Genomic DNA, 27,731 nt, shown 5'->3' with positions numbered 1-27,731 from the left:
TGCAAGTTCGTGAGGCCTGTTAAAGAAAGCCCTTCCCCCAGTGTTGTGACCTTTATCTTTGTGGTGAACAACCATCACAAACTTTGGCAGGAAAATTTTGTTTGATTGACTGATCTATTCTTGGAGTTTCACTGGGTACAAGAAAGTCAACTTGCTGCAGGCCATTTATTGTATCTGAATGACTTGTATTGTTTTTGTGGCATTATATAGATTAGGTTGGAGAAAACTAAGGACCACTTTGTTTTATTAGCCCACCTGTAAAAAATAGTGTTGTTTCTACTGAAAACAGAAAGAAAGGTAACACAAAGATATTCCTTTAACATTTGTAAATAAAATAACTTTTTTTTAATGGAAAGTTATCTTTTTTCACAATTTAAGCACACTAGTATTTTTACTGTAATTCTAAGGAAAATAACGTGGACTATCAAGAGTCCTATAACCTCTATTTTTCTAGTTAGGTAACATGTAGGTGGCTATGAAGCATAAGGAAGAAGACCTGGGATATTCAGATGTGCAACTGTACAATTAGTAGTTCAGTTGCCTGGTGCAGAAGGAATGATATTAGAACTAGCTGTTAATTTTTTTTTTTTTAATTTGTCAGCAAATTTGTAAAAATCCTGATCTTTATTATGAAGGCTATAATTGTGTTCATTATTACCTTTACTTTGAACTGGCCAGCTCATGCTTAGGTAAGACTTATTGTAGAGTTCAAGAATTGGCTTAACAGTTCTGTTTTGGTACTAAACTCTCCAATAAATCTGTTTTCTAGGGATGAAACTGCTTCTCATGGTTGCATTGTGTTCAATTTCTTCAAGTTTGAATAAAAAGAAGGCTGTCAGTACAGGTAGTGTGGGACTAGTTCTTCAAAATAAAAATGACAGTGAAACTGTACAGTAGGAGGGTAAATTTAACTATATAACGGTACAAGAATTTTTATTCTGATTTTAACTCATTTTGTTATCTCCATGTTTAAAAGCATCTACTCCTGCTTTTTTTAAATTCACAAAATATAGTTTTAAATAATGCATGTAATTGCAAAAAGCACAGTCCACTCTTCTTTGATTTATCTTTTTCCCCTTAATTAGTATTTCAACATACTGGGATCATAAACACCCTTAGCTCTAATATGGTCATAATAACTAAGGTTATTACTTTTCAGTTTAGTTACAAGTGTAAATTCTCTGTTTCCTAGTCTAACAAGAGCTAATTAGTGCTATACACAGACTGAAGAATCTTTATTGTGTAATCTCATTGATGTAGTGAGCAGTTACACTACACTGCTGACTTTGAAGTCAGTCCCGTTAAGTGTCCAAGATGACAAGAAGCAGAATGTCTATGGTCAGTTGTATTCTTTCTACATAGTTCATACTCATGGAACATATAAACACAGGTATATCAACTGTGTGGTTAGACATAAATAGAATGCCTTTACTTCAAACAGGCAAGGAAAATGAACTTATTTATAGGGCATATTTTTTTCCAGTTTTTTATTTTAAATTGCTCTGGAACCATATTCCATCTATCAAGTCAGGCCTTTTGACAGCTAATACCTACAACCCAAGGATTTAGAGTTTGAGGTACTACCTTTACAGGTGCACTGCTGCATCAGTATCTTATAAGTATATCCTTATACGTATATATAAAGACATACAAAATTTATGCTGTTGAGTGAGACCTCTGGAAGGTATAAACCCTTTGCAGTATTAGTTTCAAAACTCACTTTCTGAGGGAAGCAGTATTCTGTCTCATCAAGAGGTCTCATATAGATAAAACTCTTTTTCTTAACCCCTTGACTTTCCTTTCTAATTTCCCAAATTTAGGGATTCCAGTGAAAGCTGGAAAGAGAAGAGAAACTTGAAAACCTATACATAAATAGTCTTGTTTGAACTGTCCCGTGAAGGTACATTGCTAAAAACATAATAGAAGGTAATTAATCGATCTATGATTTGTTATAGATAAAAATCCTTACTGTGACTTATCAGCAGTTGTTCTTGCAGAATTACAAGTTCCTGAAACCCTCATCCTAAGGATTTTTTTGCCTAACATCTATAAAACTTGTCATGAAACCATATGCTGCATGAAATAGTGCTGGAAACAGTGGTACCTAGAAACTACTTTCCAAATTTTCATCCACGAGGATTCTGCCAGTCTCATCTGGAACTTCTTTAAACAAAAACCTGGCTTTTGTGACTGAAAGCTCTGATTTAGTAATTTTCTTTACAAAAAAGCAGATTGGTGAAGTGAAAAGTTTTGGTAAATGATAGATTGGATATTAGAAAGAAGTTCTTTACAGAGAGAGTGATCAGGCATTGGAATGGCCTGCCCAGAGAGGTGGTGGATTCGCCATCCCTGGAGGTTTTTAAGATGAGGCTGGATGTGGCACTGAGTGCCATGATCTAGTAATCACAGTGGGATTGGATCAAGGGTTGGACTTGATGATCTTGGAGGTCTCTTCCAACCCAGTTATTTCTATGATTCTATGATGGTTATATGTATTTTTTTAATTTCTTCCCACTGAAGTAATACCAGTCACATTTTTTGTTTAGAAAGAAGCAGATGTAGGAGCATTAAAAAAAAAGCCCTCCCCTTTCCTGCATCTTATCTCTGTTTTCCCTGGCTTTGAAGATCTAGTAATTTCACAGTCACATATTAGTTTCCTTCCTCTGAGGGTGTTTTCCTGTATTTTGCGTGATAATTTATTTGATCTGATGCAACACATTATTTCTCTTAATATGCAGCTTTAAGAATTTTTGCATCTTCATGTTGGAACCCTTCTCATGTTTTCTGGGGTGGTTATTTGCCTTGAATAGGTTGCATAAAGGCACATTCTGCACTTATTTAGACTTCCAGTGATGATTCTTTATTTCAGCAAAATGTCAATAAAAAAGAAGCATGACAACAGAAACAACATTTGTATTTTCAGTGCTAGCCTAGTGCAGTTTGAAAACTACTAGAACCTCTGGAAGCTTTTGGTGCTGGTCAAGCTAAGTTCATTGTAGACTGTTTATCCTCAGACCAGGGGAATACAGAAAAGGGAAAGGGAAATGATTTCCTTCTCCGAAACAGTACTGGGATATGGGAAAATTTCTGCAAGCAAACATAACTCTACTGTATTGTTAGACTACCTCGAGAGAACTGGTTTTGTTCTTCCAGCACATTAGCTATTGTTTTCTGGTTTAATGTTTTCTATTTTTTTTGGCAGTACAGTCCTGTTTTCAGCCTGCAGTTACTGTCATACAGAGATTAAATCCTTTTATGTTCTTGATTTTTTTACAGAGCCAGAGAGAAACCTATTCTGCTGCACACTGTGAAACCACCCTTATGCAGCAGCCTTTCTGAGAGTCCATAAAATGTATAGTGCTGTATAAACACAAGGAGGTATACACCTACCTCTACCTCTGAACTAGACATATGAAGGCTCAATTTAGGATTAACCATTTTGATAATACTTTTTTCTTCATGTACATATTTAGCTCTTTTAAAATAGATATCAGCAATGTTTACTCTTATTTAAAAATCACTCTCTTTAGATGTAATATGTAAGTACAAAAATTAACACCTAGGCTAAATAGGAGGAAATGTGTATAGCAATGGATATTTCTTAATAAAAGAAATGTTTCTTTGGGGACTTAATATCAGTGCTGGTTAACAATGTAAAGATCTCAGAGACAATACTGAAGGGCTGAACTGTCATGTCACCACTTACCATTGTGAATGGGACTAAGTCCATTTAGTGGCCGGCCACTAATGGTTCTGTTCCCCAGGACTCAGGACTGGGGCTGATCCTGTTTTAACATCTTTAACAATGATTTGTATGAGGGGATTGAGTGCACCCTTAGTAAGTTCACAAATTACACCAAGTCAGGCAGGAGTGTTGAACTGCTGGAAGGTATAAAGGGTTTGCAGACCTGTCTGCACAGAGTGGATCGATGAGCTGAGGACCGTTGCATGAGATTTAATAAAACGAAGTGCTGGGTCCTGCACTTGGGTCACAACAACCCCAAGCAGCACTGCAGGCTGAGGGAAGAGTGGCTGGAAAGCTGCCTGCGGAAAAGGCCCTGGAGATGCTGGTTGACAGCAGCTGAACATAATCCAGCAGTGTGCCCAGGTGGCCAAGAAGGCCAATGGTATCCTGGCCTGTGTCAGCAATAGTGTGGCCAGCAGGACCAGGGCAGTGATCGTCCCCCTGTACTCGGCACTGGTGAGGCCGTACCTTGAATCCTGGATTCATTTCTGGGCCTCTCACTACAAGAAGGACATTGAGGTGCTGAAGTAAGTCTGGAAAAGAGCAGTGGAGCTGGTGAAGGGTCTGGAGCACAAGGCATATGAGTAGTGGCTAAGAGACCTGGGCTTATTTAACCTGAAGAAAAGGAAGCTGAGGGGGAACCTTACTGCTCCCTGCTACCTGAAAAGAAGTTGCACTGAGATAAAGATTGGTCTCTCCTTCCATGTCTCAAGTGAAAGGACAAAAAGAAATGGCCTTATGTTTTGTGAGGGAAGGTTCAGATTGGATATTGGAATGGTTATACATTGGAATGTATTGGAATAAATTGCTGATGGAGGTGGTGGAGTAACCATCTCTGGAAACGTTCAAGTGGCCTCTGAATGTGGCACCTGGGGGGATTATGGTCCTTCTAGGTTGATGTTTGGTCTAGATGGTCTTTGAGGTCTCTTACAACCTTGATGATTCTGTCATTTATGTAGTTTTTGAAAGGCATATCATTTAGTGCTGGCATATCTAATCAGTTCATCCCATCTACTTTACGTGCCTAATTTAGGATAGAGTGCTGTATGGCCAGAAAATAGGTGTCTCTGTTGATCAGAGTGGTGACTGCTTTCACCTTGACATGTAACTTCTGGGTGGATTGTGTTAAGTGCATTGAATCCAGCTTTGATTGGTCTGCTTTACCTGGGCTTGGCTGCAGTTAAAATTACTTAAATTTTCTTGCTTTAAGAAATGTTTGTTAGGTATGAATGCTGGAGCAATCATAAGGTCCTTGTTAGTTGATCAGATTGCTTCACTATATCTCAGTTCTTATTTTTCATATTATAAAAGAGTTGGTCCTGAAAATCCTAGGCACACAGTGAAACCTTGCAAATATAATTAGAACCAAGAAGATTGGTAATATTCATTCAGCACAAATCCCATCTTGGTGGTGAGTTCTTTAGAGTTGTTGGATGGGTTTTCTTTCTTTCTAGTTTTTTAGGCCAATAAAAAGTTTTTTTTGATTATAGCTTATAATATGCATAGTTACCAGTTAATAACCTGGGGAAGAGAAACACACATCCAGATTATATGGTGGTTAATTTTAGTTCTAGAAAATACTAGCACGTTGCCCAGATAGTGAGAGGGCTCATCTCATGTGTCAGAGGAGACAGGGAAAATCAGGGAACAGTTCTTGTTCAAATTCAGTCTTAGACTGGGAAAGGTTTTTAAAGGACATTCTGTATCATGGAAACATCCCTCTATTGTCTTGGCTTTGAACACATTAACAGAAGTACAAATGTTTTCGAAGCATATTGATTTTGATCCCCTATATTTTGTAAGGGAAGGTACTTCTACATGATACTTTAACTTTCATTAAAAATATTGATATAATAAAACTGTGTATCTAGAGTTTACTATTTCTTTCTCAATAAGAAGAGAAAGATACTGGTAAAACCTAATGAGGTAAGGTCCTACATTTTCCAAAATACTACACTTAGTGTATAAACACACTTGGGTTCTGTTTGAAGTTAGGTTCTGAGACAAGGATCAGTTTTGAACAGTGTTGTTGATCTTTTTTGGTTTTTTTTAACTTATAGCCCAGCTGTCAGGAGGTGTAGCAAGACCTAGAATATTCCTCAACTGACCTCATATCGTATATAAGAAAAGCACTGTCTTAATCATGTGATGTTTTATTCCAGAGTGGCAAAAGTAATGAAGGTTCCTGTGTATGAGACACCAGCAGGATGGAGATACTTTTCCAATCTCATGGACTCTGGACGTTGTTCACTTTGTGGAGAGGAGAGTTTTGGCACTGGTAAGTAATACATACTCCAAAATTACCAGACTTTTATTGACAACTTTTAATTTTCTGGATGCCTGTGGTCAATCAGCCAAAAAAAATCAGCAAATTAACTGTTTTGTGCTGGAACAGAGAACTGTCTGTTGTTCACATTTTGATGGTCATCTTTCAACTGTGGTGTCCAGTACCTCCACCAGAGGTGTGAAAAATGTGGAAGACAGACACTCAGAATCGACAGGCAAACCTATTACTATCCAGACAGCTTTTGGAGGTGCCTGGCAGTCTCTTCTGACTTGAACATAATGCAGAAATGTCTCACTGGTTCCACTGTAATAGTCGTTTCACAGACTGCAACAGCATTCGGAGGGATTTTACCCATATGGAAACCACATGGTTTTTCCTAATGTGATTAAGTGTACAAAGTATGAGAATTGATATGTCCAATGGTGTGCCTAAACAAACCTGTTGTAGACAACCCTTTTTGAAACATTACAATTAATCAAATATCAGATAAAATCATCATTAGAAGATATTCAGTTACATATTAGCATCTCTGTTTTCCCTGGGTATTTCTCTCTTAGCTGTCACAAGAACCAGTCAAGCAACAGAATGCAGAATGAACAACAAATTTGAGTCATCAGAAATACAGTGCTGACAGTAAGCATTAGAGCAGACAATAAAATATATAGTGTGTAAATCTGCACAAATATGGCTGCAGTTTATGAGAAAAACTGAATAAATTTCAGAATGGGTCTCTTTTTTCTTTCCTGTATTCTAGCACAGAAATTCTTCCTTCTTTTTATTTATTAGACTGGTTATGTTACAAGTGTTTTTGAAAGAGCATGTACTGGAATAACATGACCATATAACTGGTTAATAGTTTATTGTGTATTTTGATGTGAGTTCCATAGAATTCTTTATTTTGAATGTGAAATTCTCTGGCTGCAGCTTTTTGTAGAAAATATTCACCATGCAGTGAAACTTGTTTCATTTTGCTTTGATTGAGTTAGGTATTTAGTTTTTTTCAGTTGAGGTCAATTAGAGCAGAATGCTACTTCTTCAAAAATGAGGATACCTTTAATCCAAAGACATGCCATCCTATGTGTCATTTACTGTACAGATCTGAATGGACTATGATGGAAGAACCAAAAATGTGTTAGATTTCTTTAGGTGTCTCTAAGTAAGAAGGAAGAGAAATTAATAATTAATGTTAATTTTCTATTTGTTTTGAATGGTAACCAATGTCCCATGATTAGCAACCTGGATTCCTTGACTAATCACAGTGAGTGGCACAGGTTTGTATTGCCTTGAAGTGTCTTTTGAATAGATACTTTCTCTACAGGGTGTTCTACAAAGTCACTATGTGATTTCTAATTTGAAGAGAAGGGTAGGAAGATCTTGACCAGTCAGAATATACTGCTATTTTTTTGTGGTGTGTTGTTGAACTCTGTCTCTATTTGCCCATATGTAGCAATGAGAGGTGTGAACTGGGAGATTGCAGCTCTCACTACTTTTTGATGCTTTTTCATGAGGTCAAATCTGTACCTCTTCTCTCTAAATATTTGAAGTTCCTGCTGCTCATGCAAAACCAGATACTTTCATGAAACTTGAGTGGGTTTAGAGACACCTGTATGACCTCATTAGCACCCAAATTATTTTGAAAAAATATCCTACCGTCAGCATCATGCTGCAGAAAGGGAAGTGTGGGTTTTAACTGGAAGGAACTTGTAAGAGTTTTGATGGTGAGTTCCCATAGACTGAAGTACATCTAGATACCTTAGCTCACAGAATGCAGCATATCCTGCTGCTTGCAGGTTTGTATGTAGAGGTGTGTAAAACAAACAGGGGTGGTCTCTACGTGCCGTATGCCGTGACAAACCACTGTCACGGGCCTGTTACTGCTTGGGAAGTCCGTTGCTAGACCATCTTCATCTGAGAAGATGTTGAGTATGACTCTCTCAGATGCCTTTTGTCTGAGGGAGAAAGGAAGAATCATTGGTTGCTTAGTAGAAGCTGTATCTTCTTTGAGGAGACTTGTCATTAAAATCTTATGGTACAGTTGTTAAAAAAAAAGACATCATATTTCCCTTTCACACTGTTCAGGTCTTGCTCAGCAGGCTGTCCCAGGTACTGGTGGACTCTGCAAATCAGTTGTATGGAAAATAAAAACAAAAAAAGAGGATTGAGGTCCTGATCTACTGAAAAATGAGGGCATTTTGATCTGTATTGACTAACTTTATTATCCTCAGTATCCGATAGTGGTTGAATTTGGGAAGAGAAACACTCATGGAGGTCAAGGAAGGGCATCTGGGATTTGTCTGTTCCAGATAGGGAACAAAATTCCCTATCTGTTCTTGCCCTTGACTTTTTCCTTTGCTTGTATCTTTCTGTAGGGCCTTAAAACAATTGCATTTTGTACTATAGCCTCTCTTCCAAATTTGCAGCTCCTGTCTCCTGTCTCAGACCAGTCTCTGCATTCCTAGCACTCTCCATATTCCTGTATTAATCTAGTGCTCCTGTCCTATCATTAATTCTTCAGATTCCTGATAAATCCCATCTCTTGTGAATTTTAAGAGTGCTTGAACAACATATTGCTGCCAGTGTGGAGAGCTGTTCTACAGCAATATCTCTGCACTGTGGTATGTTCTTGTCAGATGAACTTGGTTGTACCTTCAGTACTTTAGTGCAGAAAGCCTCTTGACCTCCAATTTAATCCAATTCCATCTAAAGGCAAATCTGGATCCTCAAGATTCGATCCCATGGGCATCCGGAGAACTTGAGCGTGGGGTTTAAATTCTTCATTGCATGTGTAGTTGCTGTGTAAAAAACATAGATGACAGGAAGAGACTTCCTAAAGAGATTGTGAAGTCTCTCTCACTGGAGATGCTCACAAACTGTCTGGATGCAGTCCTGTACCATGTACTCAAGGATGACCCTGCTTGAACAGGGAGGTTGGACCAGATGCCCTACTGTGGTCCCCTCCAGCCTTACCTATTCTGTGACTCTGTGACACTTACATAGGCAATTTTGCAATGATTATGATACCTAAAGTTTGTTTTTTCCCTACCTCAGTTTCCTTATCATCTTTCAGTTCAATGCAGCTGTCTGAAAAATGTGTCATCATATGCCAGCAGATTTTTTTGTAAAACATAGTCTGGTTTACAGATGACCAGTACTGTAGCAGTGTGAGCTATTTTTAGCAGCAAATATTTACCTTATTGCAAATCTTTTTAATAATGTCCTAAGCTGTGTGACCCTCACAAGTTTCTACCAGTATTGGGCATTTGAATCAAATTTACAGCTTCTGCTCAATCATATCTATTTAGTGAGTTGAAACTTGGTACTTCTTTAACTTTCAGCATAGAATATTTATATAAGCATACCATACAGTGATCAGAGTGGGAAACTTGGGGCTCTGTGCAAGAGGAAGGAGTTTTACAAATCTACATTCTGTCATCAAACTTCACTGGAGTTTGATGTTGCTCATTGTACACAGGTAATTCAGCCCAGCTGGTATTTCCAAGTAATACAGAGCCTGGTTTTATAACACAAGGGATTTTGCTCTGACAAGTAAATAAAAGCAAGTTTTCTACTATAAAAGGACAAAAGATTTTGAAAACATCTCATAGAGCTGTGTTTCCCAAACTTGTTTTCTGGCAGCTGATCTTGGAGCTCAACCAATGCTTTAAAAACTTCTTCCATTTTTGTAGCAGTGTGAGGAGCTTGTCAGATAAAGTTAGTAGCTTTCTGGTTCTATGACTAATACTCAGCATTCAGTTCAAAGAGGGGCATGAGTAGCAGCGATTAGTTTCTAAATTTCATCAGAAAACTATTAATCAGGATTAGGAGAGCTGTGTCACCGATTTATCTCTCTGCAGTTTAAGCCACTTCAGTAATTGCTACAACTTTTATAAATTTGTTTGCTTCATTCCAAATTTCCAGATTCTGTAAATGTCAGCCACCTTTCCCTGAAGGATTATGCAGAAGAAGAACTAGTGGAGAATATAATAATGTGCTGTTGCTGAAATGAATGAAAACCTCAAAAGAGCTGTTTGGTGGTATATGTTACAGTTACACAAATCTGAAATAATCTCATTAACTTGAATAAAGGAAGAGATCAGAATGTCCCTAAATCTCCATTTGTCTAAAATATCAAGTTTCAGAGTGCTGGATGATAAATTTATAAGACTCAAAGTGTATGCAACCAAAATTATTTACTGTGCGTTTGTGTAGTCCTGTGATTTTTCTTGTTTTAAAATAATGTTTATAAAATGCAATATACTAGAGAGGGATGACTAAGTTAGGGAAAAGCAATTACATTTTATTTGTGCATATGACCCTCAAGGCTTGCTGTCCCTCTTAGAATTGGATATCTCAGATATCTAAGTTAGACATGTAGAAGCCAGCATATATGTCCAACAGCTTTCAAATAGCACAAAAATCATCAGATGAACGTATTTGCATGAACTTACTTTGTTTCTCAAGCTACTGCCTCTGAAAACTTTTTAAGTTTAAACCGGTGTAAGCTGAGTAGTTCTTTATGAATGGTAACATGCTCTGAGAATTTTTCCCAGGTTGTTCACACTGAGTTTGAACATAGCAATTGACTGTTGCAGTAGTAAAAAATAACTTTTGCTTTGTTATACGGAGAAATAACATATTAACCTAAAAATAACGCTTGCTGGTCTTATAATTTCCCTGAACAATGGCAAATTACATGTAATGGTTAAATCAGAAAAATTAATTGTTGACTCCTCTATTCTCCCTTTTTACTTCAGCTCATTAAACACAATTCCTTAAATCCGAGGATGTTTCAATTAAAAGTAGCACTGAGAATCATACTGAGATTACTGAAAGCCTTCAGCAAGCTGGGAGGGATATTACTATTTGGATTTCAGGAATACATAGTTGCAAGGCACCTCCTTGTAGATTCACAGTAGACAGCCTTACAGAAATATTCCTGCCCATGTTTCATTGGAACATTTTTGTTCGGTGAAACGTATTTAAAGTGTTAGTTAAATCAAAATGCATCTCTTTGGTGTTCAGCTCAGCCCATTGCTCAGTGGTCATGATGATGATTTGCTGAATGATTGCTGTGCCTTTCCCTGTATGATTTGCTGGCCTGCAGTCTGCAGAATGTTACACAACAGGAGAATAAATGGTCATTTACATTGGAACAAGTTGCTAAGGGGTTAAGTTTAGTGCCAAGTCTCCACTTCTTGCTAGTGTCTTTTGAGACACTTAAGCCATTTAAGTGGCTGATGATAACAGCAACAGAGATGACTTTTTAGGTGAAACGGAATTTTTCAGTGCTAAGGATGAATGGCTGAAAGGAGAGGCAGGCAGGTTAAGAAGAAAAAGAACAGCCATGGTGTGGTGAGCTTGCCAGTGCCCTTGACCAGTGCCCTGCCTGGCCCTCTGGGTCTCCTCTACTGCCCAGGAGCAGCACCCAGGCTGTCAGCCCCAGCCCCAGCCCCAGTAATGCTGCAACAGGGCCAGTCTCCAACTCCCCACAGCACTACCATGCCTGCCTAAGGACCTCCCTAAGCCAGACCTGCCCATGGCCCCACATCCTGGCCTGGCCTTGCCCTATCTCCATCCCCAGGGAGGTGCCTGATGCTCATGGCTGGGGTTGCCCTGGTGCCCCTGGCTGCCCTGCTTCTGGAGCAGGGGGATGGGCTCTGGCTGCTCCTGCCCTGCTGGCCTAGGGCAGCCTCCGGTGCTCCCAGTCACCTGAGTGTCCTCAGCCCCTGTGGTGACCTGATGACTTTTCATGCTGTTACCAGAGGAACGATGTATGCTGAGGGGGAAGTGACAGTTCTCTTCTAGATTTCTCTTTTGGTGGCAGGGGCAGAAGCCTGTACCATTATCTTGGATATTGTACCCATGACTGTGACCGTGCTGTCTGCTTTGCCTATAAGGAAGCTGACTTTATTATCCATAGCACATACTGCTGGTGTATGGTATCCTTAAGCTGATCTAGCGTGTTACTGCAAGAAGGTTGTAGAAAAGGTGAGGGATGACCTTTATAAGGTCCCTACCAACCCAAACAATTCTTTGATTCTATGACCTGACTGCCCGAAGGACTGACTTTTTTTAGGGGGACATTTGTTTTCCTTTCTTATCTGAAGCTATTTGCAAAGCTTTGGAAGCTCATAAATAATCCTTCCCTTTTTCTTCTGCTTGTTTGGCACTCCGTGCTTTCACAGCACGCAGGGCTCACGAGGAGGGAACAGAGTGAACTGTAGCTCCTCCTACAGCAGCTCCTCAAGGAACAGCCCTGAGCTCTGGCTATTGCAGTAGGAGACTGCTGTTGTTCCGGAGAGTTCCCAGATTACAGTTCAAAACATACAAAAAGGAGCAGAAAGGAGGTGCTCTTACTATCATGACAGCTACTTTGCAAATGCAAAGAAACCATTACTGTCGCAGCTCTTAAATGCCCTTTTCTGTAATACCTGACACATAGCACAAATATAATTAGTCTTCATACAAGTCTTTCTCCTTTTTACAAGTGTTCAGTAATCATTCCCATAGAACTTGTGCTGGATAGGAATTTAGATTTACTTAAGTAGTTAATGTTATGTTCAGGGTGTTGAGGTTGAACGTAACACAAAAAGTGCAAGTGCCAGTCAGAGCTGTGGCAGACCCAGGACAAGTTCTTAGCAAAACCATATGAGCAGGGGCTGCTATTCTGATTGCTGATCTCTCCTAAGAAGTAGGGCTGCAAGTTCAAGGCATCAGCAGGGACTGGAGGACTGAACCCTAAGATGGCTCTCTGCACATCTTGTTATTTTCATTATATGCCTTTAATATGTTAACAGTTTTTCACAGGTTTAGTAGCTTCAGTACATCAATTTATATTATGGGAGCTGTGTCCTCTGCCAGTAGCAAAACACAGCTGTTTTGACAGATGAGTGTGTGGACCTTGCAGGCTGTTATGTAAAACCACAACACTGCAAAACAGTCTTGCTGCAACAAGATTTTTGTGTTTATGGAAGGAGGATACTTCAGAAAACAGGTTTTCTTCCTAAAAGTTTTTAGATTCCTCTCTGGAAGATTTTGCTAAGTATCTTCTAAGGACACAGACAATTCAATTGGTTGCTTCTATAATCAGTAGGAAATTCATGGAAAAAACAAAACTGCTGAATTATTACACTTGCTTTGTACTCAGGATTTCAATAAGGTGCATTAGACAGAAAACCATAAGGTTGCAGCAAACTTCAGCCAAACCTAGTATATTATGCCAGAGCAATGACCACATTTTTGATATCTCTTCAAGTTTCATAAGTCTATTAACCTATACAATTGTCTTCAGTACAACTGAATGTCACGGGTCCTGAATCTTACTTGGGTCTAGGACTATGTGCTAAATCCTATGGGGTATTGCAAAATTGTTGCTAGTCTTCATTGTTGTAATAACCTCTCTCTTCAGAAATATAAACCTAGGAAGGGATTTAGACCTGGGCATCCAAACTTCTTTAGATGGTATGGAGAAATGTAGAAAGGAGAAAAAGTACCATTCTCTGGTTTGCTTTGGGGTTTTTTTGCCAGAAAAATCTTTTCAAGCTCTTGGGTTTCGTCCTGATGGGAGATCATGAACATTCTGAAAATTCTTTCACTGCAGGTTGACAGATGAACATCTGCAGAGATAAGGAGATGCTGTTGGACTTGACTCTCTAAACACAGAACATTCTGATTCATGACTAGGTTTGCATATCTACCCCCATACTGAAATAGTAGCAGAGGTGAAAACATCCTATTAGTGAGCAGGAATCATGACTAAAATTGTTTTCCTACTGCTACTGTTTCTTTTCAAATAGTTGTATATATTTTTATTTAACCTGAGAAATATGGATTTTGTCATATGTTAATAAATCATATTTTAAACTTCAGTTCTGATTGTCTGTCTGGAAGATATTAGAGGTGCTGAGGTTAGTACTATTGATGACCATTATGTGATGTACAAAGTTAAATTAGACATCTGCCCAGCTTCCTCACCTTGTTTTCTGATTTGCGGTGATACCAAATAATGCATTTTATGTCTGTCTCTTTAGGGTCTGATCACCTTCGAGAGAAAGATGGACTGTGGGCTGTGCTAGTTTGGCTTTCAATCCTAGCAGCCCGAAAGCAGAGTGTGGAGGAGATTGTCAGGGATCACTGGGCAAAATTTGGCCGGCACTACTACTGCAGGTGAGAAAAATGAGGAAAAGGCACGGGAACTTCTGGAGTTGATAGGAGAATTCTGCTACAGTCATTGTTTATATGCTCAGCTGCACTTAGGTGTGCATTTGCTGTGGCTACAGAATGAAAATCTACCATGGATTACCACTGTTCTGTAGGCACGTTTTTTCTGATAAGTGACAGAAGGAGGAGCACATATGTATGTTACTGCTAGTATATAAGTAATTGACTTTTCTGATACTGAATGGCAGAAAGACTTATTTACTTGTGAAATGTGTAGGTGTAGCTTGTTACATGACATTGAAAAAGAATCAAAATCCCAGCAACATTTACTGCTGCATTTTTTCTGCAAGTGCTTCCATATGACAGTTTCAGTGAGAACTGAAACTATGCCTACTTTCAATTTAGGTTAACTCCCCCAAGGGTCCAAACATCATTTACATTTTAGCTTCTACCCCTCTCTTAATCCAAAAAATTTTGCAATTTGTAAGGCCTTTTGCGTGTAGCTGTTCCTCTTGTAGCAAAGTCTTCTTTATTTCTTTATTTCACTTGTCTGTTGAGCACTGTAATGTGTCCTTAATTTTGGAAAGCTAGCTGTGTATCAGTGATATTTTCTATGCTAATTCAGAAACTGTGCATTTTCTAAATTATTTCTGTTGACTCAGAGTCAGTGACCAGTGTAGAACTGTTGTGCACACATGTAGTGGTCAGATTGCACAGGACTTGCACATGTATGCTGGTTTAATTTGCAATCAGTACTTCATTGTTCCGCCTCTGATTTTTGAAGTAAGCAGTAAATTGCTAATTTTGAGTATGTAGAGTTCTGTGAAAACAGAACTGTTTTCTCTGGGGCTCTGAGAACTTACTTTTTGGTTCTACCTTTTTTTTGATATATATGCAAGGTTTGATTATGAAGCACTGGAACCCAGAACAGCATATTTCATAATGAGAGACCTGGAAGCTTTGATCACTGACAAATCATTCAGCCATCAGCAGTTTGCTGTGGGTAACAGTATCTACAGTGTGGAAAGAACAGACAGCTTTGAGTTCGTAGATCCTGTGGATGGCACTGTGACCAAAAGACAGGTATGGCTGTAGAGATGGAGTAGCAAGGTTTTGCAGTTGTCACGTTGTATCCAACAGTGTTGTTTCTAAAGTTCAGCTGGCAAGACTGTCCATTTATTTATAGGGTGGTGTTTGCTTTGCTTTGATAGATACTGCATTTCCTACTTAAGATTAGCTTGGTCTGGATAAGATAATCCACCTCTGGTTTAGCTTGCACTTGCTGTACATAATTGGAGACAGTAGTCTCACAGTGAACATAGGATGAGATGAAGTCCCTGTTGACAGCAATGCATGTATAGGGAGGGTTCCCTTTCCGGAACAGTGGAAAATGTCATATAAAAAGATCTTTCCTTTTTCTATTTTCTGTCTGAAATATCCACTTGCTATACATATATTACAAAAAAAGTTAAAATTTTCTTGCTCTTGGTGACCCACAGAATTTACATAATTAGGGTAAAATATCTGTTTTTAGCCAACAGCATGCAGAAGACTTTAATAGATTTGTACCCTATGTGAGCACAATTGACTTCTCTAGCCCAAATCACCAGTTCCTTTTGGGCTCTGCCTATACTGAGATTCCTCAGCTCTCAAGAACTGCAGTTCAAACTGAGCCTTCAGTGTTTTGAAACTCATGATGTGCTCAAGAGTGACCATGCACTTTTGCCAGGTGTAAATGTATATTCAAATATCTTGAATATGAGCTGTGACTCATATTAAAGTTTGTCCTGATTTTATGTTGTTTATATTTTTTGTCCCGGTTTCTTTGTTTTTTTAATTACTTGACCTCACCAGACTCTAGCAAATGATATTATAAGCCATTAAAACTGTTGTCATGCCATTCTGATAAAAGTCTTTATATTTTCCACTCATCATTGCATCCAGAAAACGTAAGTAGCCCATCTGCCACTTAGCTACTGTCTGTATGTATTACTATTGAACCAAGATATGAGGATATTGTCATATCCAAGTCCAATGGAAAATTACAGGCAGGGCAGACTTGTGACCTTTGTACTTTAGAAAAACAGCTTGTGGATTTTCATTGCACTTTTCTTTCCCTTAATTTTCATCCAAAGCCCTTGCTCTATATTGGAATATAATTGCTAATTCATATCAGTGTGTAACACAAACAGAGAACCATGACTTGGCCTATTTTCAGATGGACTCTGAAAAGGAGACCCTAAAACCAGAAAGGATGTTTTGTCATAGGGAGAAGCTCTGAATTATTCAGAGCACAGTTCAACCAATATGTCTTTTGGCAAGGACACGTTCCTAGCTCCATGAATCTGCAGCCTCAGTGGGATTCTCCAAGCACGATAAAATAGGAGGGGATGCTGATCCATGCAAATGAAACAAGAGTTCACTGCTGCCATTTTCCTCAGGTAGTTTGCTCATCCTCTAAATGCAGATGCCCCTTCCAGACTATCCTAAGCTTCATGCCGATTTTCCAGCTATGTATTCAGCATGTTCCAAGTTTTGATCTTTGGTAGGTAGGGGAGAGCAATTTATATTCAGTGAATGAAAAGTTGGCTACATGCTACTTAATCAGTGTTAATAAACAACTTATTCAGAAAAAAAAATACAGCAATAAGAAAATAGGTAGCAAATGATACACTAAGACTGTAGCTTTTAATTAATTCTATTAATTCTATTGAAACCCATGAATATTGTTTATCACAGTGCAGTAATAAGGCATAAAATTAAATTAAACATTCTGCTGTTCTTGAAGACTGTTTTAATTTTTATTATAAGTCTTTGTAATTTTTGTGAACATGAGCACATAACAGTGCTGCTTCTGAGGAACCAGCAAGCCAGGAATGGAACCAGCTGCATTTTTGTGTGAAATTTGAATTGTAAGGATGAAAGGTACAAGTTACCCATTCACTAAGAGACAGAAGGCTCCAGGGAGACCTTATTGTGGCCTTTCAGTACTTAAAAGGGGGATTGTAAGAAACACGGGGACAATCCTTTTAGCAGAGCGTGTTGCAACAGGAAAAGTGGTAATGGCTTTAAACTAAAAGCCTGGAGACACACCATCTATAACGCTGCTTCTGCTTTTGAGAACACACGCAGGATCACTCTCGAGGAGAAAAGACAACGCAGAAAGAATCTCCTCTTGTCGATATTCCCTGGGGAGTCTTTCTGCTGTGCCTTCTGCAACCGGACTTGTCTGTCTTGCATTGGCCTTTTTAGCCATCAGCGCGCTTGTAGCAAGCGTGGGTAGAGCCCTTCTCAAATCTTCGTTCGTGAAGCCTAGCCATGATGATGAAAAGAGTAGATTCAGGCTAGGTATATATTCAGTGAGGGTGGTGAAATACTGGAACAGGTTGCTCAGATGAGTGGTGGATGCCCCATCCCTAGAAGCATTAAAGATCAGTTTGGATGGCACTCTGAGCAACCAGATCTAGTTGAAGATGCTCCTGGTCATTGCAGGGGGATTGGACTGGATGACATTTAAAAGTCCTTCCAATCTAACCCATGCTATGATTCTGTAGTAATCAACCAATCAATGCTTTATATGGTGTTGAAGATGTTTTGGTATATACCCGAGAAAACAACAGTTTTACTTTTCTTTAAAATATTGGAACACTGTGTTTCCAACATCAGTGTCTTCTCAAGGTGCTGATAAAACTGGAAGAACAAAATGCATCTCTTTTAATTCTCTCATTTTTTAATGGTTTACTGCCCTTTAAACAAAAGTAGCAAGGGTCTCAGTTTATGCACTAGGCATTTGACAACAGCAGGATTACGGGGAACTAAAGTTCAGTGGCATAGCAGAGGTGACACTTAGTCTGAGGGTATCATTTACAGTTCTTCATATTAGTGCAGAACTGGTAGAATACTGCAACACTACAACTATTCATCTGTTCAGTTTGCTTCTCTGGCCTTAATGGCCCCCTGTAGAGAAACTGTGGATCCAAGTATATAGTCTCTGGTTTATATATGCTGTACAAAGTTGGGGAGGAGGAAAGAAAAGAAGAGGTGAAGATGGGAGCAAGGAGCAAATTCACAGTTAATAAATTAATCAATCCTTTTATTATACACACAGTTAATGTGCATTAATTAGTGTACTTGAAATTAATTAACACCTTAAGTTTTCCAAGTTGTACTACAAACTTATTGAAATTCTTGCACTCAGATATTAATGCATGGTCTTTGAGGGGCAGCAGCTGGTCCTGTGTTTTGTTTTCACTGCTGACAACTGGTTTTTGGTCCTGGGATTCTGTACCTATTTCTTAGGCCACTCATCTTTGGAGATCTTATAGCTATTTCTCAGGCCATTGATCTTACACTCTGCCAAATAGAACAAGAAAAAATCAGGTGAAGAAAATAAAAATAGAACTAAGAGAGTATTTGTTATGAGGAGTTGGAGGGAACATGCAAAATAATTTCTAGTCCTTAATGGGGAAAAAGAGGAATGAGTGAATTGTCCAAAGTTCCAGGGTAAGAGGAATTGCATCCAAATGCCTCTACCTTTCACTTACTGTTTTAAAGCAGTGAATGGTGATATGTAAAGGTACTACCACCTTACATATATAAATTATTAACATATACAAATTATTAACATATATAAATTATTAACATATATATGCTGTTCCTTCTTCTCCTGTAGGGGCTGCGGATTATTTTTTCAGATGCTTCCAGGCTCATCTTCAGAATGAGTGCTTCTAGTCATGTGAGAGCTACTCTCCGGATCTATGCAGAGAGTTATGAAAAGGATCCTAGCCAACACAATAAGGAACCACAGGTAATGAAATAGGATTATAGTAAGTCAACAAATAATGCATTACCTTTGTAATAGCAGTGGCTATGGGTTCTCATCTTTAATCAGAAGTAACACTCAATGTTTGGACTGGTTTACTGTGTTTGTAGATGATTTTTGTATTGTAAATGTACTCGCTTTGAGGCAGGAATAACAGTTTTAATATATGTTTGTGTAATATCTAACACAACAAGAAGGCACACTAATATCTAACACTCTCAAGGGCTGAGATGTGTGGTGATGAATGCTGGGCAATGACTCCAAGTCTGTTAAGGGAAGACATTCTAGTTTGAATTTTTTTCACTATTTTTTTAAAAGGTTGTAATCTGAGTTCTAGAACAATATTTTAAAAATAAGTATTTTTCAAGAAGGTTGTCTGGAAGTCAGAGCATCCCAAGGATTCCTCATGGGAGACTGCAGTTAGGAAATACAGATGCCAGATTCTAAACAATGTAGAGATTCCTTTTTAAGGGAAAGACTTGCAGGTGTCTAAAACTTATATCATAACCAGACTTTTTTCTAAGAAGAGTGAATGTTGAAAGCAATTTGCTTGATAGTCCAGCACTATCACGTTTTACACTCTCAGATTTTTCCCTGGAAACCACCTTTATGCTGTGGTATACAAGAGAGGACTAAGGATGTGTCATGGAAAAGAGGTTAAGCATTTGGTTGTGGTAAATCAAAACACTGCAGTTTTAAGTCCCATGTAGCTGTGTGTTCGTGACTGGAATGCAAATGAAAATGTCCCAAAACATAAAAGCTTTCAAATCCATTTGAACCCTAGGTAAATTTTTGATGTTGCCTTTTCACCAGATTCTCACCATAAACTTAGCAAGTTTCTTCTTGTGCTGTTAAACATTGTCTATCAGTCACAAAAAGTGCTTCAGTTTTTACAGAAATGTTGCAGACTCCATACCTGCAGATATGATCTATTAATTTTATTTGCCTTTAAGTAACAGTTTGCATCCTCAGTAACTTCTTGGATAGACTACTTGTAATGTTAAAGCTTTGACAGAGTAAAGCACCTTTTTTCAGCAATTTTATTGGTTTTCTGTATATCCAGATATACCCAGCTAGCAAGATCATTGATGTATTTTAACTGGGGAAGAACACTGCTACAACCCCATTTCCAATTGCTACTGTATTGGATTTACACAGCAAAGTTTTGGTATCAAGGGCTGCAGGAGTGGCTTCTGGGAGAAGTTATCAGAAGCTGCCTCCATGTCAAAAAGAGCCAGTTCCAACTGGCTCCTAGATGGATCCCCCTCAGCCTCAAGCTGGACTCCATTTCCCTTATAGGCTCTCTTCAGGTACTGGAAGGCCACAGTTAGATAATGCTAAAGGATAACATACCATATCTCCTAAACAGTTGCCAAGAGATAAATGTGTTATTTAACGTACAAAGTGACTGCAATTGTTTTTTGAGCTGACATGTCAATAGTAAAGTTTTACAATTTCTGAAGAAGAAAGAACCATTTGAAAAATATTTTTAAATCAAGATCTCTTTGAGATATAGAAGGCTTTCTAGAGTCATATTAATGATAAGTGATTGCTGGCTGGGATTTATCTGTTGCAACTGAAATGTAAACTATTCATGGCAGAGGTAAAGGAGTTTTTAAAAGGCATATGCAGTTCTAGTTCCATGTTGTTCTGTCCTGCTCTTGCTATTCCAAATATAATTCACTTTCACTTTTTTTATATATTCTGGATGAAGAAAATGTAATTAAACTGAGAAGACAATTACAGAAGGACTTTCTCTGTTGAGAAGCATAATTGTAGCAAGAAGAACATTTAGTAACAAGTGAAATAACTGGGCAAAAGTGCAGCCCCTAAATTGTTTATGTAAATGGATGTCACATAAACTCACTTGATTTCGTGTTTTGTTCCAGCATTGTATAACGTGTTGCTTGGCTTGTTTTTTAATTTTAATGTAGAGTGCATTTATTACCTAAAAAAGCAGAGTCTAGTAGAACTAGTCAATAGGGTTGCTTTTTAAATTTTCTCTTGGTTTTACATTACATAAGGAAAAGGTTTCTTAGGAGAGTGCCAGAGAAGTTTAAATGCTTTGGTGTCATCCAGACCTTATAGATTGGCGTATTATAATGTTTGCTTTTGCAGTGTTGCTCACATATGTGAATTTGTGCTCTGCATATTAATCTTCTCTAAGTATGTTTGACTTTAATAGACTTATGTTCTGCTTCAGTGATTATTCAGTAGATAGATATCTACAAATATGGAGCTTTTTTAACAATAACACGTCAGACCACTCACACTTGTGCATAACTAAAAGTAATCATAAACTAACTTAACACCAATGGCATTCATGGTGTTACTGCATGACTCTACTTGCATGGTTAGTCTCTTCAGTCCTCTGATTTAACCATGTGACTGCTTGTATAAATAAACACCTCATCCTGTCAGAAACTGTTAGGTGGCTGAAACAGGTTAAAAGTATTGATTATATTAAGGTTATAAAAATATATCTGTAAATTTAAGCTCTCTAGAATTACGGTTTTGTTTTATTTCTTTTTCAAACCTGATGGGTTTGAAGCCAGAATTAGTTTATTTGAAAAGGGCAGCCAGGGGAAATCTCTAAGGATCAGAGAATTAACTTACTAATTTGGTAACCAAATATACAATTCTCTGAAAAGCAGGTTTTCACACAAAACTCAGCTCTGTCTGTTTATCTTTGGGTATCATTTAATTAACTGAAAGAAGATTCAATTGCCATTTGAAAAATTGTGTTTTACTTGGTTTTCACATGGTACTATCATAATAGTTACTTGCACTCACCCATCTGGGCATATATATGGCCATTTAATAAAGTCTGTAGCCTGAAACTTGAAAATTCATGCTTTTATGTTGGAATTTATCCTATTAACGTGGTATTATGCAAAACACACTTCTGTAAATTCTGTTAGGGTAGTTGTTACAGTACCTTCTGACCAAAGCTTCACAGAGTAAGGAGGAAAATATCCTATATGTGGCTTCCAGTTATCAGAATAGAAACAATTCTACTTCTGTAGAACTTTTTCTAGGGTTTTTTGTACAGCAGATTTCACAAGAGCTCCACAATTCCTGTGACATAGAACCATTATTAATATAATGTATTTTGTGGTTTCTCTTTTCTGCATAGCTTAGGTATACTCAGTGTAACACTTCACAAAACGTATGCTAAACATGGTACTTCATTATGCCAAGTATAACTATATAGACAACTATGACTGGTGTCAGTTTTTGATATCATTAACTTATTGTATAATTCTACAGTTAAAAGAAGGATTTACAAATGTAAGATGTCTTTTGATATTTCTGCTCAATGTAATTCAATGTATTTCTCCCTCTTTAGGCTGTGCTGAGTCCTCTCATAGCAATCGCACTGAAAATATCTCAGATTCATGAGAGAACAGGACGAAAGGGACCCACTGTCATTACCTGAAGCCACAGAAGATTGTTAAACCAGGGCCAAAAGAGAAACAGCAAGGAAGAGACAGAACCTTGTTAAGACTTGTTAGCCATTTGTGCCTTGTATGATTTTAAAAGTTTTCTCGGGGAGAGAGGCAGGGTGGAAAGTAAAATTCAATATAACATTGAGTATAATCACTTGCATTGATCTCCAAATGCAATAGTATATTGACTTCTTTGTTTTACCTGCAATATCTTAATTTCAGATAACAATATAACCAAAGAGGCCTTAACCTTCAAATGTTGTCAGCAGTATGACAGAAAATGACAACTGCTTGGTTTTGAATGCTGTGATAAAAGTTGGAGAAATTTCAGTTATGGAGAGAGAGGGAGGAATTCCAAAGCAAAGACTTGCTTGGTGAATATTGTTTGGGAATATTGTCACCTTCTTGTAAGTTTATAAAAAGGCATACAGAGCATGTCTTGACTCATAAGGGCTGTATAGTAAACTCTGTATTTCCTCACCTGACAACCATGCCTCCTCTCCTGCCTCTCCTGTTGCTCACAGATGCACACTGACAGCAGTGTTGTATACACATTTACACATGATCCCAAAGAAGGGGTTATTCCATATTTTTTTACCCCTGCTTTTAAAACATATCAATGTGACTTGTGCCTTTAGATGTTACAGATATTTTGGCTCTTTGGTTGTTTTCCTCCAAAAGGAGGCATTTGTGCTATAGAGTTGATTTTATCCTTCCAGCACTATGTTGGCTATGGAATCTGACGGTCTTTTGCAATATTCCTCATGTCAAGAAATGATACTGGTTCTTACTGTGTTTGAAAGGTAATTATTGCAAGATCAGCAATTCTTTATCAAGGAATTATGGAAGTCTTTTAAGTCTTTGGAATACTCATGCTCCACTACTACAAAGTGAAGTAAGTGAACAGGGGATTAAAAAACCTAATAAATTAAATAGAAATACTTGACTGATTCACCAGATGAACAGTTTCTGTTAGATTCTTAGTAACAGTGGATCATGGAATAAAAGTTTGGGGAGTGCAAAAGGCGTCTCAGCATAGATCTGAGAAGGCTGTTGGGGATATGGCCATCAGCATTTTTCTGCTTGTGAAATGATACTGCAGTTCTAGCTACAATACTGTGCCCTGAAGAAGAACACAAACACTTTGCATGTGATTTGTTTCAAAGCTTTGCTTTGTTGGTCACTTGTATTCATTCATCAGGGTGGCTTTGTGCAACTTGCCTCTTTGCAGTGTATTTTAATTCATTGTGGTTGTCAAATTTTAGTGCAATTTATATAATATTGCAGCAAAGAAAATTGTTTTTATTTCTTTCAACACTTCTGTCAAAAAAATGGCTATGGCACTTAGTACACAATAAAGAGTAATGCTGTATATCTGTCTTAATATGTAATTGTGGACAAGACACACTGCACTTTCAAGCATCCTAATAAAACTGCCTTTAATACAGTTACATTATTACTTAATTGACTCTACATGAATGATGTACTAATATTGTCACATATTATCCTATCTTACCATTACGTATTCCTATAAACCAAATGAGATTTTAAGACTTTGGTTCTTTTTATAAAGATTTTTCTTTTATATGACCATGGCATTCTTACACAGTTTGGACATCCACTTTTGAGTGTAAGAGTATTCATCTTTACAGAAACCTTGCAAAGAATGTTTCTGGAAGAAACCTGGTTTATCTGATGCTCTGTATTTATTATAGATCAGAACTCCTCTAGGTCCAAGATAGTAAGCTCCTAGCCAGTAGATCACACATAGTCACACACTCTGGATTACGACAGTTCGAATTACTGCGTTGCACGAAAGAATGTTCTGAAAGGCATCGAACTAAAACAAACTTGTAAAATCTCCTGCATGTTCTTTGACAATGAAATAATTTTTGATCACCTAGTGAATATATAGTTATTTGTACTATGGCATATCCCATTTGTCAAGCTTTTCTGGGATGGGAACAATGCACTTCGAAAAGTAAGATATAGTGAAGCCAGGTGTCTTTCAGGATGCATTGGGAAGATTCACAAGGAACAGGTGAGGACTGTGAAGAATCATATCTGTGCTTTTATCAGAAAGCTCTCACTAGAGCTGCAGTAGATGGCAGTCTGCTTTCATGAAGGCAGTCATGGTAAACAAAGGGTATATTTTAAAATCCTGGTATCGACTTTATCTTGGGCTCCAGGTCCTGTTTTTAAAAAGATGGGTGATAATGCTAAAATGTAACTGGTATTTTCCACCAGTTAATTACTTTTCTCTGCAAGAAGATGAATAAAACTTTGTAAGGCTGAAGTACAGTGTATATCTTTATATCTGATAAATTTGGGGAAAGACCATAGCCATAGTCTTATGAAGTGTGCAGCATTTCTTGAGGTCTTTCAATTATTAACATGAAAGATGGATGCTCGGAAAAAAGCAGCATATACAAAGTTACACAAAAATGAAAAGCTCCTAAAAACAGACCATACATCTAGCAGAGGGAAAAGTATTGATACTTTTCTTATCATCTTATCACAGTGTCTAGGCACTGTGACAGAGACCCACACCCTTCTGTGCTATTTTTGAATGAGCAGTTTCCTCAAGTCTGGAAATTGCAAAATTCCTTTATTGTTCAGCTATGACTGCACTAACATTTACTTGGACATCAATTCTGTTTCCCAACACCTTGGATTCTCTCTGTGTTCAGAGATAATTTGTAAGGCAGTACTACTCACCTGAACCACAGAATCACAGAATCCTTGAGTTTGGAAGGGACCAAATAGTTCATCAGGATTAAAATCACTGGTCCATGTCCCAGCTCTCAGCAGGGTCACGCAGAGGAAGCTGCCCAGGGCCATATCCAGTTAGGTTTTGATTATATCCAAGGGCTGAGACTCCACAACCTCTCTGGGCAAACTGTTCAAGTGATTGACCACTCCTTTAATGAAAAAGAACCTTCTGTGGCTCTTCAGATGGAATTTTATGTGATTCAGTTTGTGTCCATTGCCTCTTGTCCTGTCATTGGGCACCACAGAGAAGAGCTTGGGTCCATACACTTTTTTCTTTCCCATTAAATATTTACAGAAATAAGTTCCTTATGAACCTTCTTACAGACTAAACACTCCTAAATCTCTGAGTCTCTCATAACAAATGAGACTGGATGTGGCACTTAGTGCCATAGTCTAGTAACTGTGGTGGTAGTGGATCAAGGGTTGGACTAGATGATCTCAGAGGTCCTTTCCAACCCATCTGATTCTATGATTCTAAATGCTCCAGTCCCTTCATCTTTCTGGTCTTTTGCTGAAAGTTCTCCACTATGTCCATGTCTCTTTTGTACTTGGGAAGCTCAGACCCAGCACTCCAGCTGTATCTCACTCTGCTCAGCAGAGGGAAAGGATCACCTTTCTCCAGCTGCTGGTGATGCTTTTCCTAATGCAGTCCAGGATGCCACTGGCTGTCTTTGCTGTGCAGGTGCATTACTGGTGAGCTGTCAACTGGTTGACCACCGAGTCCTTCTCTGTGGAACTGTTTTCCAGCCCACTGGCTGCAGCATGTACTGGTGCTTGGATTTGTTCCTCCACAAGGGCAGGACTTCACATTTCCCTTTGTTGAACTTCATACGGTTCCTGTTGGCCCATTTCTCCAGCCTATGTACGTCCCTTGTCATGGCAACCCATCCGCCTGGAATGTCAGCTGCTCCTTCTGGTGTTGTATCATTTACAAAACCACCGAAGATGTCTCTGCCCCATCAGTTCCATGATGCCAATATTTTCTCCAGTATTGAGCCCCAGGTTATGCTGCTGGTGACTGGCCTCCAAATGGACTTTGTGGCAGTGGTCAGAACCCTCTGGTTGGTAAGCTGCTTTTCAATCCACTTCACTGTCCACTTTTTAAATCATATTTTATCAGTCTGAAGATGTTTTTGGATATGGTGTCAAAAGCCTTACTAAAGGTGAAGCAAACAACATTCAGAACTCTCTCCTCATCCACTTCTCTCTCCTCATCCACTAAGCCAGTCATGTCATTGTAGAAGGTAATCAAGTTGGTTAAGCATCATTTGCCCTTCATAAATCCATGCTGATTACTCCTAATCATGTTCTTGTCCTTCATGGCTTTTACAAGGGTTCCCAGGATTGGTTACTCCATCACCTCCCAGGATCTAAGGCGAGGTTGGCCAGCCTGTTAACTTCCCAGACCCTCCTTCTCTTACAGACAGGAGTGATATTTGCTCTCTCAGGGATCTCTCCCAGTCATCCACAGTCTTTCAGAGGTAACAGAGGGTGGCCTTGCAATGGCATGCCTCAGCTTCTTCAGCTCTGAGCGTGCATTCCAAGTCATCCCATGGACTTGTGTATGTCCAGTTTTTTCAAGTGATCCCTGACTTGTTCTTGCTCCACCCAAGGTAAGTCTTCCTTGCCTCAGATTTTTCCTCTAGTCTTGAGGGCCTATAATTCCTGAAGGCTGTTTTTACCAGTGAAGATGTAGACAAAGAAAGCATTGAGCACTTAAGCCTTTTCTGTACCCTCTTTTAACTCATGTACATGTAGAAACTTTTCCCATTGCCCTTCACATTCATCACCTCATTCAACTCCAGGTGGGCTTTGGCTTTCCTGATCTCAGCCCTGCACGGTTGGATGGACAGTGTCAATCATGCAGTATTCCTCCTGGTTCAGTTGTCCCTGCTTCCACTTATCATACATTTCCTTTTCATATCTGAGTTTAATCAGTGCATGCATGCAGGCCTCCTGCTGCCTTCGTTTGATTTCTGCATGTCAGAATGAACCATTCATGAGCTTGAAGGAGGCAATCCTTGAAAATCAAAGAGCTGTCCTGTATTTATCTCTTCTCTGGGGCCATAAACCATGGGACTCTTCCAAGCAGGTCTCTGAAGACGTTAAAGTCTTCTCTGCAGACTTTGGTCTCACTTTTTGTCCTTTTTGCTCCTCTCAGAATTCTGAATCCATTGTCTCATGATCAATGCAGCAAAAACCTTCATGTGCCCACCCACTTCTGGTATTGTGAGTGCCAGGACAGGACCATCTTATTGACTCCTCAGTCACCAGTGGCAGGAAGTTATTTGTCAATGCACTGGAAGAACCTATTCTGTTCTGAAGCCTTAGTTTGACTGGTTTTGTCCTTCTGCCCAAAGAAAATTCCTTTTAACTTAAAATTTCCAGCTGCTATTCTTGGCAAATATGACTTCATGCTATTAAATTTGATCAAAAGCAAACTGTTTAAAAGCTTTTGCTGCTTTAAGATTGTTGACATTTTTGAGCTCGTTGCCC

General features: G+C 38.6%; 1 protein-coding gene across 1 annotated transcript in view; it reads left to right on the top strand.

Moving 5' to 3' along the window:
* PGM5 (phosphoglucomutase 5) overlaps positions 1 to 24,685 on the top strand; it is a 65,749-nt gene extending 41,064 nt beyond the window's left edge. Inside the window, exons 7-11 of the mRNA XM_050329637.1 lie at positions 5,908 to 6,023; positions 14,063 to 14,198; positions 15,092 to 15,275; positions 18,865 to 18,999; positions 22,364 to 24,685. Of these exons, the coding sequence (XP_050185594.1) occupies positions 5,908 to 6,023; positions 14,063 to 14,198; positions 15,092 to 15,275; positions 18,865 to 18,999; positions 22,364 to 22,453 (661 nt within the window). The 3' untranslated portion in view covers positions 22,454 to 24,685. The remainder of the gene's footprint in view (positions 1 to 5,907; positions 6,024 to 14,062; positions 14,199 to 15,091; positions 15,276 to 18,864; positions 19,000 to 22,363) is intronic.
* Positions 24,686 to 27,731: the final 3,046 nt, after the last annotated feature.

Source organism: Myiozetetes cayanensis, unplaced genomic scaffold, assembly GCF_022539395.1.
Source record: "Myiozetetes cayanensis isolate MyiCay16 unplaced genomic scaffold, myiCay2020 scf4, whole genome shotgun sequence".
NCBI classification, from domain to species: Eukaryota; Metazoa; Chordata; class Aves; order Passeriformes; family Tyrannidae; genus Myiozetetes; species Myiozetetes cayanensis.
Note: the sequence above shows the minus strand (reverse complement) of the source record. Positions and strands in the feature narration are given on the sequence as shown.